This window comes from Chinchilla lanigera, unplaced genomic scaffold, assembly GCF_000276665.1.
Source record: "Chinchilla lanigera isolate Chin_1 unplaced genomic scaffold, ChiLan1.0 scaffold00043, whole genome shotgun sequence".
Lineage (NCBI taxonomy): Eukaryota > Metazoa > Chordata > Mammalia > Rodentia > Chinchillidae > Chinchilla > Chinchilla lanigera.
Window position 1 is genome coordinate 5080355 of NW_004955444.1, and position 14057 is coordinate 5094411.

General features: G+C 37.1%; 1 protein-coding gene across 2 annotated transcripts in view; it reads right to left on the bottom strand.

The window, feature by feature from the left end:
* Window positions 1–658: 658 nt before the first annotated feature.
* Window positions 659–14057, bottom strand: part of Hnf4g (hepatocyte nuclear factor 4, gamma) — a 76976-nt gene continuing 63577 nt past the window's right edge. For both annotated transcript variants that reach the window (XM_005392071.1, XM_005392070.1), the window contains exons 6-10: window positions 11007–11094; window positions 8312–8464; window positions 7947–8183; window positions 6891–7013; window positions 659–3458 (exon numbers count right to left, since the gene is read on the bottom strand). In XM_005392071.1, coding sequence (XP_005392128.1) covers window positions 3337–3458; window positions 6891–7013; window positions 7947–8183; window positions 8312–8464; window positions 11007–11094 — 723 coding nt within the window. In that variant the 3' untranslated portion in view covers window positions 659–3336. The remainder of the gene's footprint in view (window positions 3459–6890; window positions 7014–7946; window positions 8184–8311; window positions 8465–11006; window positions 11095–14057) is intronic.

Here is a 14057-nt window from a genome sequence, read left to right on the forward strand (position 1 = left end):
GTATCTGAATGATACTACTGCAAAACACAGGGAAGTGGGAGTGCTGGGAGAGCTACAGATGCTCATTAAACGTTCAATGTAATTCTTTTTAAAGGATGACGTTACCCAATAAAAGTAAAAATATAAAATGAAGCTAGTAGAAATCTATAAAATAAGATTTTAATGGCCCTCATAACTTTGCAATATTGTAATTAAGCTTCAAATAGAAAATGTACCAAATAATTCAACACCTAGGTTAACAATATCTGCACCAAAAAATTAAACAACACTTAAGCCAAAATCAGTCAAATATTTTAATTACTGTTACAAAGCCAAAAAGCAAAATTTGGGCACCAAAATTATATGGCAGAACTATGTAGTGAGTTATAAATGTGAGAATTGCCCTTTCCATCAGCTTCCAACTCTATCATTATTTGGAAATGTGCTCTTAATTTTACTCCCCTTTAAAGGCCAGTGTTAAATTCTTTATCAATTTAACCAAATTACTATAGGAAAGATATGATTCACATCTCTAAAATTATGAAGTTGATTTTTTCTTTCTTCCGGTACCAGGAATCAAACTCACAACCTTGCACTTGCCAGGCAGGCGCTTTGCCACTGAGCTAAATCCCCAGCCCATAAAGTCAAGTTTGAAAATGGAAGAAACTCCCCAGGTCAGTTATTTTTTAAAGCTTTTATTTAGAAAGCTCAGGGAAACAGGAAGGTATCACAGTTTAGAAATATTTTAATCTCACTATAATTTAACATTGTAAAAAATCAACAATGAAATTTATAAAAATAGTTTTATATATATAAAATGCAGCTATTCATAATAAATTATTCATTTCCATTACCTGAACAAATCATGTATGATATAAAAGCAACAACTTTCCTTATCAGTATTTTGAAAATATGCTAAAAACATCAGCTCCACATTATCCAGCTTTGTCGGCAGTCCAGTGTATAAAAACATTATAGTACAAATTCCCTGACCGTAGCTATAAAACATAATCTTTAATAATAATTTCTATTAAAATATTTGTTTAGTAAATATCTGTGGATAAATTATAAGGCTCATGGCAAAGAAATTTTGTTTTCACACTTTAACAGCATTTGGTACGGTCTACGCTCTCCAAAATTCATACGTTGAAACCAGTGTAATGACACTGGGAGATGACGAGGCTGGGAAGAGATTTAGGTCGCGAGGGTCACACAGCGGTGCGTGAGATTAGCGCTCTTAAGCGAGGTCCCACAGAGCCGCCAGCTGCTTCCTCTGGTGCGGGCACTGCTAGAAAGCACTACGAACCAAAGCCTGAATCTGCCGATGCCTTGACCTTGAGCATCCCGATGCTGAGAACTGTGGGAAATACACTTTTTATTTATAAACTTCACAGTTAATAGTATTCTGTTACAGCAGCCTGAATGGAGTAAATATTTTTAAATATCTTTTCAGAAAGCAATCTCAAAAAGTGAACAGAACCTACAGAAGATACTTGAATTTATAAAAATCAGAAACATTCCTATTCATGTAATAGACACTGGAATAAATTTTCAAAAAAAGAACAGTTAAGAAACTTTCTCTCACTGATCTCCCCCACTCCACTCTCTCCCTTCTCTATCTCCTTTCCTCTGCCCTCCCTTACTCAATGATATATTTTATAGCACCACAAGGATACTGACTCTTAAAGCAATATTACTTGTTTTATTCAATTGCCCATAGTTCTTGCATAAATCACTATTCCACTCAGAGCCAATAAATTAGTTAATATTAATATAAATTTGTATTTGTAGGGTAAGTGGAAATTATGAAATCGTAATCCTAGAGATTTCAAAGAGCCCTGAGAAAAATACATTTATTTCTACGTATTACAGCTTGGAATATCTTCTTTTATTAATGTCATTGATAATACTCCAGCAATTTTCAATTTTCCCTGTTACGGCAAGCGGAGACGGGGGGAGGAGAGAGGCTTTTTCCATGATGCTGCCCAGGATGAACTGTTTCAAAATAAACTCCACCCTTAGGTACCAAGCAGGTTAGAGCCGCCATAAATGGTGTTCAGTCTAGAATGAGACATTCACCATATTTGTAGGTGGTTGCATTTCTGAATTTGTCTTTCTTTTCATCTAAATTTATCTGGTGTCATTTTTATTTCTAAAATAATTTAGGGAGAAAACTCTTAAAAACACAAAAATGTTTTCTTACACTATGACAATTTCAAATACGCCACTTACATGTAATTCATAATACAAATAACATGATGGGTAGTACTCAATCATTACTAGGTTGCATATATTTAAAATCCACACTGTAAGCAAGAAATGCGAATGTTTCTTTCCACTCACCAAATATATAGTCTCATTAAAGTCGGCCAGAGCTGGAATTGCCTGTGGCTTACTCTTTCGCATGTAAACTTTGTTGTGCTCTTTAAACTCTCAGATTGAAGGTTTCTTTTACGTATGAAGAGAAACAGCAATCCTCCCTCACTGAATTGCTGTGAGGGTTAAATGAGTACACAGGAGTCCGATGGCTAATTTGTCCCCCAGTACTGGCTGTCCCAGGGCTGCACAGTTTCCCCTGGCACAGGCTTCCCCCTAAAAGGTTACCCGTCAGCCTCCCTGAGAGCTCACTGTGGGAGTGTGTGAATCTCTTCTTGGTGGATGACTTTCCAGATTGTTTCAAGACAGGGAATTAAACATCTCTTTCGGTTGACCCATGTTTTAGGGTTTTCTTGGTTGCAGTTTAGTTTGTATCCTAGCCAGTAAAATAAATATGTTTTATTTTAGCATACACCTTCAAATATAGTTAGACATGAAAGAATATTCAGTCATTCTGAGAATGGCTTCACAGAATACCCATAAATGATTCTTCTTTTAGGAAAAAGAAAAAGCGTTCTATTCTATAGCCGCTGCTTTACCTTTCCAATCTTCAAGACTGTAATTTATGAAAAAATAAAACTTGGTTCATTTTATGGTAAACTGGCATTTCTGATCTACTACTCTTAGGCAAAGGGAACATTCAATTCCTCGTCACATCACAATACAGCAATTATTTACAGATTTAAATTAATATTATGAAAGTAGTACAAAAGATTCAACAGGCTCGAGCTCAGTGCAGGGGCAACTAAAAACAATACACTGTATAAACAATTTCAGACTCAAATATACATTGGTTGCGTGTGAAAGTTTTACACCACAGAAACAAAGAGACAAACGCACAAACAAGAAAACAGGACACCATCTTACAACAGCACCACGGGGGCACCTTGGCTGGGAGTTTGCCGGAAGTACTATCCTGAGACATTTCAAGATCCACCGTGTTTCACATTTAGGCAGTGCCGTTCAGAAACAAGCTCGGGCTCACACTTGCTTCTGTTTGCTAAGGGCCTGGTGCGCAATGACTGAAGCTTGGTTTGCAGCAATTTTGTATTGTTCTTGTCCAGAGCCTTGTGGCGGGGAAGGAAGCGGTGTTTCAGGAGTCGCTGGAAGAGAAGCAGAGAATGTATTCGATGGTAGCAGCCAGTCTGCCCACGTCGGTGAACCGACACAACGCTACTACATGTGACTGTACTCTGGAAATGCTCTTGAAAGAGTTCCCTCTTCCACTCTGCAGCATTAGATCAAACAGAAACTCTGCATACTAACTTTAAAAGTTAAATGCATTTAAAAGTTGGAAGCATTTACGAACATTTAATGCCCTAAGATACCCAGGTGTTAGAGAAAGAATTGACAGAATGTCGCTTTTTTCAATTAGAATACAACCATTATAATGTTTGCAATCAAAATGCACACACACAACATTAAAATATATTTGCCTTGGAGTTCACTAATCCAGATACATTAAATGACACAAGAATTAAAGATAACGTACTTTATAAGTGTTTAGAAATTCAAACTGTAGTCAGAAGCATAAGAAACATACTATCTTTGTTGCTTCACAATTATTCTATCAAAACTGAGCTTGCCTGTCCTTTCTCCTATAATAGAAAGAACAAGCTTGAATAGTTGAACAGAAAATAATTGAATATATAAACATTGTAATTTTAATACTTCATTGTCTAAAATAGTAGTTCTCTCTAATGTGAATTTTTATCATATTATAAAATGATCTAGGATTTATTCTGTAATTTTAAAAAACTTAAAATATTTCACTACTCACATTTGTTAATTTCTATATTTAATAGAATTAATAGAGAATGTCTGATCAGATTGTAGCCCTGGAAACCGTGTAATATTTTTTCACAGTTTTAAAAGCTCTCCACAAAAAACAAGCTCTTTGCGCTTAGTGTTTCTTAACCCTTTAATTTAGTATTTTTGTTACATGTGGATTAAACATTTCTTTGGAATGCCATTTAAATGCCGTTTAATTGACAAAAAATAAGAATTTGCAGTTTAGATTCCTTTTGGATATTTAGAATAGATTAACAATTGTAGTGGTCTTCAAAAGAATGAGAAAATATTCATTTATCCAAATTTTTGTTTAATGAAAAAAAATGTAGACATTTTAACTAAATATTTTAAATGAGGACAAGCAAAAACAAAAGTTTTCCTTTACAGATGATTCTCATAAATATTATGTTCAAAATGGAAAACAAATAAAAAATGCGATAATGTCATTCTCCAAGTATTAGGATCAACAAATATGTTTCTTTAAATACTAGAACATGAGGCTTTAAAATGTGAAGGATTTTGCCAACAGCAGAACTGTCAAATTATCTCGCCCGCTAAGGCCTACAGTGTTTAATGTGCTGTTAAGGCGTTTTAGTTCCCAAGTTTATGAATAACGTTTCTAAGAGACACAATTCCAAGGAACCCTCGGCCTGGCCTTGGACTCTCTTCTCTCTGTTCCTAACTGTCAAATGGAAAGTAACATTACTTTGCAAATAATGTTCCCAAGTGAACGTCCCTCATACACGCTGCGGATCCCAGATAAATTATGTTTACTATGTTATATTCATGATGTTCCATGTTATGTCCAGGATTTATAATTTTTCCCGACAATTTCATATCTTTTCATAGACTCAAAGAATTTTGTGTTGCAGACACAATTTACCCAAGAGTCTACCGCTGCTTGTGTGCAAAGCAGAGTGTAACAATGGGCAGTTCTGTGGGCTCTACTTCTCCCACCACTGGCCATAATCAGATGGCACTCCCAAAATGGGCATTGCATTATATTTGAATAAAACAGCACTGTAACTAGTTATTAGAGACCACTGAAATTTAAAAGATAGTAGAGTATGCATAATAATTATATAACAGTAATTCAAGTCATCTCAGTGATTAGCTGGTTTGGAATTCAGAGGCAATAGGTCAAAGTTAAATCTAGGTGAAGTTTAGAAGCAATTATTCAGTTAATTATAGAAATTTTTAACTACAGTTTTTATCCCCAAAGTAAATTAGAAAAATAGAATTTGCATTAAAGCTGGAATCAGAAATAGTTAACTTAGCTACTAGTAACCACTAATATTTCTACAGTCTTTTGAATTCTAGAGTTTTCAAAACCAGCCCTTATTTCACACACTTCTGATATGCAAGAATTCCAGTGACCACTGCTGACCAAATGGAACCACTCTTGAAACACTTTTCAAATTCCAGTTCCCTTCCTAACTCACAATGAACTGTGACTAACTGCACAAACACGAACTGCCCTCAGTCCGCAAACAGCTTCCTAAATAATAATGGCTTCTGTGATGAGTCACTGGTCAGGTCCCACCTCTAGTCTATCCTTGATGCGTCACTATCTTTTAGTGTAGCACTGTACTCGTTCATTGTCTTCTAGTGATGAATTAATATAAAATTTTACCAAGAAAATAGATCGTTGGAAGAGAATTGGTCAACAAAGGTGAAGCACAGCAGCGTTCCGTGTAAGATGTGACGAGAATTAATAGAAGTAATGCTCACACGGAACGTAAACGCAACCACTGAAGAAGGAGATAAGAATGTGGATATGGATGCTGCTGCTGTTTGAGTCTTTAAAGATGTAACTAGGAACTTAATGAATAAAAACCAAATAAGGAATGTAGCTCAGTGGTGGAACCCTCGCCTAGTGTAGACAAATCCCCAGGACTGAGAGTGATTGAGACAGAGAGAGATAGAGAGAGAGACAGAGAGAGAGACAGAGAGACAGAGAGAGACAGAGAGAGACAGAGAGACAGAGAACAAAAACTCATCCACATAAATCAACAAACTGGATGTGATGCAAATGACAAAGATTTTGGAGAAAGTGATATCAGCAAAATATTCACACAAAACAAATTCCCGGAGCTATTCCAGGACATTGGACTTCCAAAACTAAAATGTTGACCCAAACTGCTGAATGAGTAGACGTCACTCAGGCACAGAAACAGCACGCAGTTCCCAGTAACAGTTATAAAAGCAAGTGTGCGCACTGTCCAAACTACTGCCCAAACTTCTACAAAATATTCCAACATTTTGCTGTTAATGTTTTGCATTATAGTACACTAAATAATAACTATCAGTATTCTTATTGAAATTTTCCTATACATTTACACTCTGTAATGAAGAGCAGTCTTAATTTTTTGACCTTGTTAATGGTCATAAGCAATCATAACTTCTCTGTTGACTTTTAGGATTCCTCTGAGTGGTTTTAGCTCAGATAGACATTTTTGTAGTCGAGCACCACCACACAAAGCTGGAACTCCCTGTATGATCTTTTGTGCTCCCAAGCCTACGGAAAAAAGGAAGTTCTCACATCTTCATTGAAGAAGGCAAGTTCATATTTAGGGAAAAGAGGTGGCTAGGTGAATATTATAATCTCCCACAGCAGCGTTCTGCAGAGGACATCCTACCCAACTTTTGCCATTTCTGGGTAATAATTGATTATTCTCCAAAACTCCACTTTTCTCAAATAGTTAAGTTTAAAACTTATGTAGAAAAGTAGCCCAACTACTTACAGATCTGGTCTGTATGAACCAGCGTTGACATGGGACCTAAAAGTATGGTTTGTCCAGTTAGTGGATCCTGAGATAAATGCGGGTACATTGGATGGTGGAGATGACTCCCGTCATTGGAGGCACCTACAGAAGATCAACGATTCCATTAGGATATTCATAAGGAACAGTGAGTTTACTTGGCACAGATGTTCTGGCTGACACTGTGAACAGTGCTATATTTGCAAAGAGCTTTTTTGAGAATTTAAAAATGGATTGGTAGAAGGACATATTAAGGACAATATCAGCTTTCACTGTACACTGGATAGATTAATTCTGCATCATAATGTTGTATATTAATAACAGACTTTGTGTGCCATTTCCTGGAATCATTAGGCTTCCTGACTGTGTTAAGACAATTCCAAGAATTGCTTACATCAAATTTATTGTATTTGGCATCACCCTAATAGCATGACCAACCTTTATTTCAGAAATATATCATTAAGAACACATTAAGCCCCAGAATACTAAAAATAATACAGTGACTTTACAAAAAATTGAACATATATCAGAACTTAAATGATTCTCTAACTTCTTCCTGACATTTATTACAGCACTGCAATCCCATTTCCCTGTTCTACCACTCTGTGTCAAGTACACACTTGTCTATGTTGCAACTTCTGCAATGCTGAAGTTTTAAAGAAACTAGGCAAATAAACATTATATATTGCAAGAGGCAACAAAAGTGGGAAATACATTTCTGTTTTCTGTCCTTAGAAGACTCTGAAAAGTAAAGTAAAGTAAAGGGGACAGTATGTAGAAAAGATAGTGGAGACTGATAAAGAATGAGGATGTAATTTGTTCAGGTATTTTTGTTCCTCTCCATTGTGTTTTGCAGGTTTTGTAAATGGAATAAGTTGAGTTTACTACGTCATGGCAGAAGACAGTGAAAAGCAGGAACATTCGACGACTTCAAAACATGAAATAAATGTGGACAAAACTAAATACATAGGGCAAACGTGTGTTAACAGACGTACAGCCGTGCTAATCAATAACATGGAAATGCTTCAACACACTCACCGCCCAGCAGCATCTCCTGAAGCAGGTTGTCAATTTTGACCATGCCGAACAGCTTCACAAACTGTATCTGCTCGATCATTTGCCAGGTGATGCTCTGCAGCGTAGGCAGCAGCAGGAGTAGCTCGCCGAACCGCCCCCGCGAGTCGTACTGCCGGTCGTTGATGTAGTCCTCCAGGCCGATCTGCACCTGCAGCCGCATGTTCTTAATCTTCACCGGGTCACTCAGCCCTTTGGCATCTAAGAAGAGTATAAAAAGGTCAGGCTGAAGGTTTCATCTGACTAGAGTACGAGAGAAAATATCCTCATATAAAAAACCAGTTTAATTCTCATGATCGTAGCTTATCAGGGAGATGCTGAAAACAAACCTGGATCAAAAAATACAATTGCCTTCAAACAAGCATACTCATTGTCATCAATCTGGATTTCTTGAAATGGTCTGACCAGCTCATCCAGAACCCTATTGGCCACTCGGCTGATTTCAACTTCACAGCTATTACGGTGAATAACATAGTTGTTTCCTAAAAGAAAGACAAAATAAAACAAAAAAATTCAGCCACTTCATCTGCCAAGTTGTCAAATATTGTCTACATTCTACACATTAGTATTTGAAAAGGTCCGCTCTTGAGTGTTAGTATATCTCTCAGCAGCCTTAGGTCAGTGATGAGAAAAAAGAGTAATACTTGTAGAATCAATAATGATGATAATGTCATTACGTTCACTACAACCTCAGTCACTGTGACGCCACAGAATTCCAAAACTAATCGAGAGCTAGTAATTGACAAGGGAGAGTCAAAATATGCTGATTAGCTTTCCTACTTGTCTGTGATCCATTAGTGTTTTATTAGTGAGCACAGTACAGATCCTAAAATATCTTCCTTGTGCACAGGATTGAAACAGCCATTCTTTGGTGCTCTAGGCCTATAAAGGACTAAGAACTTTTTACACGCAGTATAAATAAGCCTAAAAGGATGATTTTTTAAAATTAGCACATATGTTCTCATGAGCTGTCACAGTGGATTGTATATTCCCTGTTCTTATTCCCTGGATAATCATTTTATAGCACCAAATCCGGTACTCAGAAATTCAATGTGGAGCTTGACTATGCAATTCCTTTTTGTTTGTTTGAGATAAGTTCTCACGATGTAGTGCAGGCTGGCCTTGAACTCGCTTATGTAGCCCAGGCTGGGAATTCACAGTGCTCCTCCTGCCTCACCCTCCAGAGTGCTGAAATTACAGATGTGTGCTACCACGCCCGGCATGCAATTCCTCAAGTTCTTCCTAATTTAAAAACTGTCTGTCTATGATATGATAAATAACATGATAGCCTGTAAAACATAACCAAACTACTCTTTTCTGATTTGAAAACAAAAGCAAAATTTCTGAATTCTACCATTCAAGGCAAAGACAACTCTGTTCGTTCAGATCTTGAATCCTCAATGTCAAGAGGTCAAAATTGTGGTCTCAGACAATACCATTATCAGGAAGTGATGGAACTTTTCAAAGGAGGAGCTTCATGGGAAGAAGCCCAGCCCCTGGGGCTGTGCCACTGAGGGGGCGTTAGGATGAACCCTGGCCCCTTCCCACCCTCCCTCTCTCTCCTCACCGTTAGGCGAGCAGTCCTCTGCCTACCCTCCTGCGCCATGGGGTACTGTGTCATGCCCAGCCTAAAGCATCAGGGCCAAGTTCTCTGAAGCCATAAGACAAAATAAACCTTCCCTTCCTTTAAATTAACATCCCAGATACTTTTGCCAGAGTCATGAAAAGTTGATTGACAACACATACTCTTTTTGTCCCCAGCCTTATTGAGGTATTTTGCACAAAAATATGTATCTAATTAAACTGTAAAATATGATGCCTGCACATGCATCAGTGATTACAGCTGGTGAAATGATCACCACAGACAAGCTAATAAACATATGGATCACTGCGCTTTATTCTGAGAATTATTCTTTCTTAGGAAAAGTTAGCTCATCTAACTATTCAAGGTAAAACAATTTAGAATGATACAGCAGAGAATGTGTTTTCTAGGGTGTACCATATTCAGATCCACAGTGAGAACAAGAAGCAGTTGAAGTATTTACTAGAAGTGCAAAAGAAGTATTTCATAGAATTTCAGAGCATCGTCTCTACTGTCACATTACATGGTTTAGACTCCTGACTCTCTCCTTTCCTAACTTACACCCACAGGCACATTTGTGTGCTTCCACTTCTTCACCTGAAAATGGGCAGCTTAGAACACTACTTAGATCAGTGATTAACTGAGAGAGTGTGTGTACACGTGCATACAAACATACACGCACGTGAAGCATTCAAAGCAGAGCATTTATGTCCTAAGGCTTCCATAGGTAGCAGCTATTGTTATAATGTGCTGCACTCATTCATATTTGAAGGCAAAATATCTATCACACAAAAATATAAAATCAAAAATTCAGCCATCAGTTTGCAGAAGCCAGAAAGAGCTAAAACTAACAGCATTAAAAGAATCTCAACCCTCAAACCCTAACTTTATGAGTCAAGTACAGTTGGGAGTGGAATAACTATTTAGTGACTAGCAAAGCTTTGTTTCTGAGTCTTTGCTCTTCTCCAGATACCTCCCTACTTTTTAAAGCACTTGTATCTATCAGGATTCCTCAGACATTGCCCACTGAGTACTTTACAGCATGTCACAATGAAACTATAGAGAATAAACATGTTCCTTAAAAACTACAAAATAATTATTACACAGTCCCGAAAGGAGTGTAGAAACATGTTTAGACTCTAGACGTGGTCACTTAAATCACTAATTCCTCATCCTGGTAAGACTGAAGCTACCTCAACGTGTTTACTGAACAACATCCGCTTTCATTTTTAAAACCTGATGCTCCCCAATCACCTCATGTGCTGTGAATTTATTTGCAGTCAAGGTAAGGAAAACGAGGGCTGCGTGAGAACAGATTCAATTATATCAGATCTGTGAAGCAACAGCACTGTAAGCGCCTGGTCCATACACAATATAATTTGTAGTTTATTTTAAGGATAAAATATACATAACTTCATCTTAAATTAAGAAAAAAACCTTACCCAAAAGCAAAATATCTTTGTACATCATGGATCTCTTTGTAGCTCCAAGCAGTAAATGCTCCCCTGCGTGAGCTCTTAACAGGGCCACCTTAATGAAAAATTCCAAGTTTTACAATTAATTATAAAATGTAGTGATTAAAAGACAGCATAATATGACTCTGATTAACCTGCAGTATTCTTTAAGCCTGGGACATTTTTGTTATTTTGCTGTTGTTGTTCTAGCAAACTGATATTCATAGACACTTGATGTAATAAGCCTTCTAGCTTTCTATTTTAATTTGCCAATAATTTACTTATCAAATTTTCTAAAAGTATCTAGCAAGTCAGTAGAGAGGGAGCAGAAAGAAAGTACAGCAGCTAAATATTTTGGAGGAAAACAGCATCAAGCAGACTAGACTTCAAATCCCAGGCTGGCCGCTTGCTACGCATTTAATTCCTCATCCTGCTAAGACTGAAGCTACCTCAACGTGTTTACTGAACAACATCCGCTTTCATTTTTAAAACCTGGTGCTCCCCGATCACCTCATATGCTTGACGTAATAAGCCTTCTAGCTTTCTATTTTAATTTAATATCTATGAATTTAATATCTATTTTAATTTAATATCTATGACATTAAAATTTCTATTTTAATATCTATGAATATCAGTTTGCTGGTTAAACTGACCAATACATTTGAGACTCATTTGTTCTCAATGTAAAATTGAGGCAGTGATTTAAAAAATATCCAAGAGTACTCATGTGGACTACATAAAATAAACCGAATTATAAAAACAGAAGAGCAAGGACTTGTAGAGAGAAAAAGATGGAGGTCTGGGTCCCGCCACTTTCCAGACTGAGCCTCTGACTGCACTAAAGTCTTTCACTGATCTTCACTGAGACACCTGGCTGCAATATGAACATCACCACTAGGTGAAACAGGAAGTATTTCTAAACCAAATGATGCCACAGTAATTCTCTGAGGTCTTCATCGCCTTAGAAAGTGGTACCATCATCCAAAGTGCTTGGTGACATTCAAACAGGGGTCTATTCTGACACTAAGTAGTTTGGAAATCCTAGTACTGCTTTTCAAAAACTAAGCAAAATCAATCCACTGCTATTCGTTTCCTTTCTATTCTGCCTGCTGACTCCAGGCCAGACCTTGCTCAGTTTCCAGCTGGGCAACCCGGGTACATTCAGGCACATATTTCTGCTTCCTGAGGGCTCCATTCTAACACATTCTTGTCAGATCTTTGAAGGTGCTATTTGCAAACAGTCATCATTTCATATCACCCCTCTGCTGCAAACTCATCAGTGGCTTTTTATTTTCCTTAGAGGAAAGGAACGTTTCCTACCCAAACTCTTCAGTCACAGCCTCACAGGTGGTAGGAGAAGTTGAGTAGTTCAACTCCTTGTCCTACCCCCCACCCCCATGCCTCTGGCGTTATCTAGCAACACTCCTTGTTCTCTTTGCTCCCGCCTGACTCAGAACCTCGAATGTGCTGCGCCTGCACCCAGAAGGCTTTCTCTTCTACTCTTGGAGGGCTGGCCCCCTGTCATTCAGGTCTCAGCAAAATCTTCTCGCATTCTCACGACAAAGTATCTTTATGTCACTCCTCAACTCATTCTACAACTCATCCTCCTCCGTATCATAGTATTTTATAGAACTTCTCCCCACCTAGATTGGACTTACTCATAATTTACATATTTTTATTGTCTGTCTCTCCCACATAGAACACCAGCTTTATGAGATAGTGAAGCAATCTGTATTTTTACTGCAGAATATACACAGTTCCTAGAACTGAACAGTAGCCACCTAATAAATGTTCATTTGATGAATTTATGGAATGAATTTAACTGAATATAGCTCAGTTTTAGAAACTCTAAAATGGAAATAACACCTACACCATAGAGCTCCTGAGAATTTAAACAAAGCAATGCAATTGACAATGCATCTGAAATCTAATTTCCCAGTGCCTTAGCTGGAGTAAATATGTGCTACTTCCTGGCTATTAATATCATACTTTTAGTATTAAGGATCAGTTAGCAAGTAAAAACTTTTTTTTGATTAGTCGTTGGATTTCAGTTTCCTAATATTTAAAACATCTTGACACATAAGTCACCAACTTTTAAGGAAGAATGATAATAAAAATATAAAACTGATAAATAACACAACCCTACTTATATTGCTTGGATTGAGACTGCTGGCTTTTAGCAATTTAGCATTATTCACTGTGGCATAACCTTCTGGGCCAAGCTATCTTTATGACATGTCAATAACTGTGAGTCAGTCCAGGAAGGCAGTTACAGAACATTTTAAAAATGGTTTCAGATTCACAGATTTCTTCCCCTGTCACCAGGTGAAATGTTTTCTTAGAAATGTCACTGTTAACATTGCACAATGATTTTTCCTGGTTGTACAAATATTTTTCCCTTCTTTGATTTTTACATACTCATGCCCTTTCCTTTCCTCTTTGATCATTTCTTTGTTCTTGTGTACCACCGAGAGAGAGCACTGATCTGAGAGTATATAAATATACGCTGAGTGTAATTTTTATCTTGGCTTATTCTTTCAATAGGAGAGAAATGGAAAAATTCAAATTATTCTCATTTACACAAGTTTTATACTACTTAGTAAAAATAATTCAAATGAATCTGAAATAAATAACCTAAGCTTCACAGATGAATTAGAAAACTCAATTTCCCAATTCTTAATCAAAATATGTTAATATACACAAAAAATAAAAAAAAAATGTATTAGGAAAAGATGAGTGTATCTAAATTTTATTTCTCTGTAGAATTCTGGTCATGATTCTATAGGCGTTTTTGCCAGATCCATATTTTTCATATAATAAATGTCAGAATAAAAGTGATAGCATGGCAGGCAAAAGTTATGTTAGTTCTATCAAGTGCCTCCAGTGACACCAACATGCCCTGATTGGTTTTCGTGGGAGAGTACCCAGGTATTTCTGAAGAATCCTACAGGGCATCCTATGGGAGACCCTAGACACCACAGCAGAGCATTTACTTCCCAGACATTTACTCTTCCAATACCTCGTCTCATGATGGTAGCT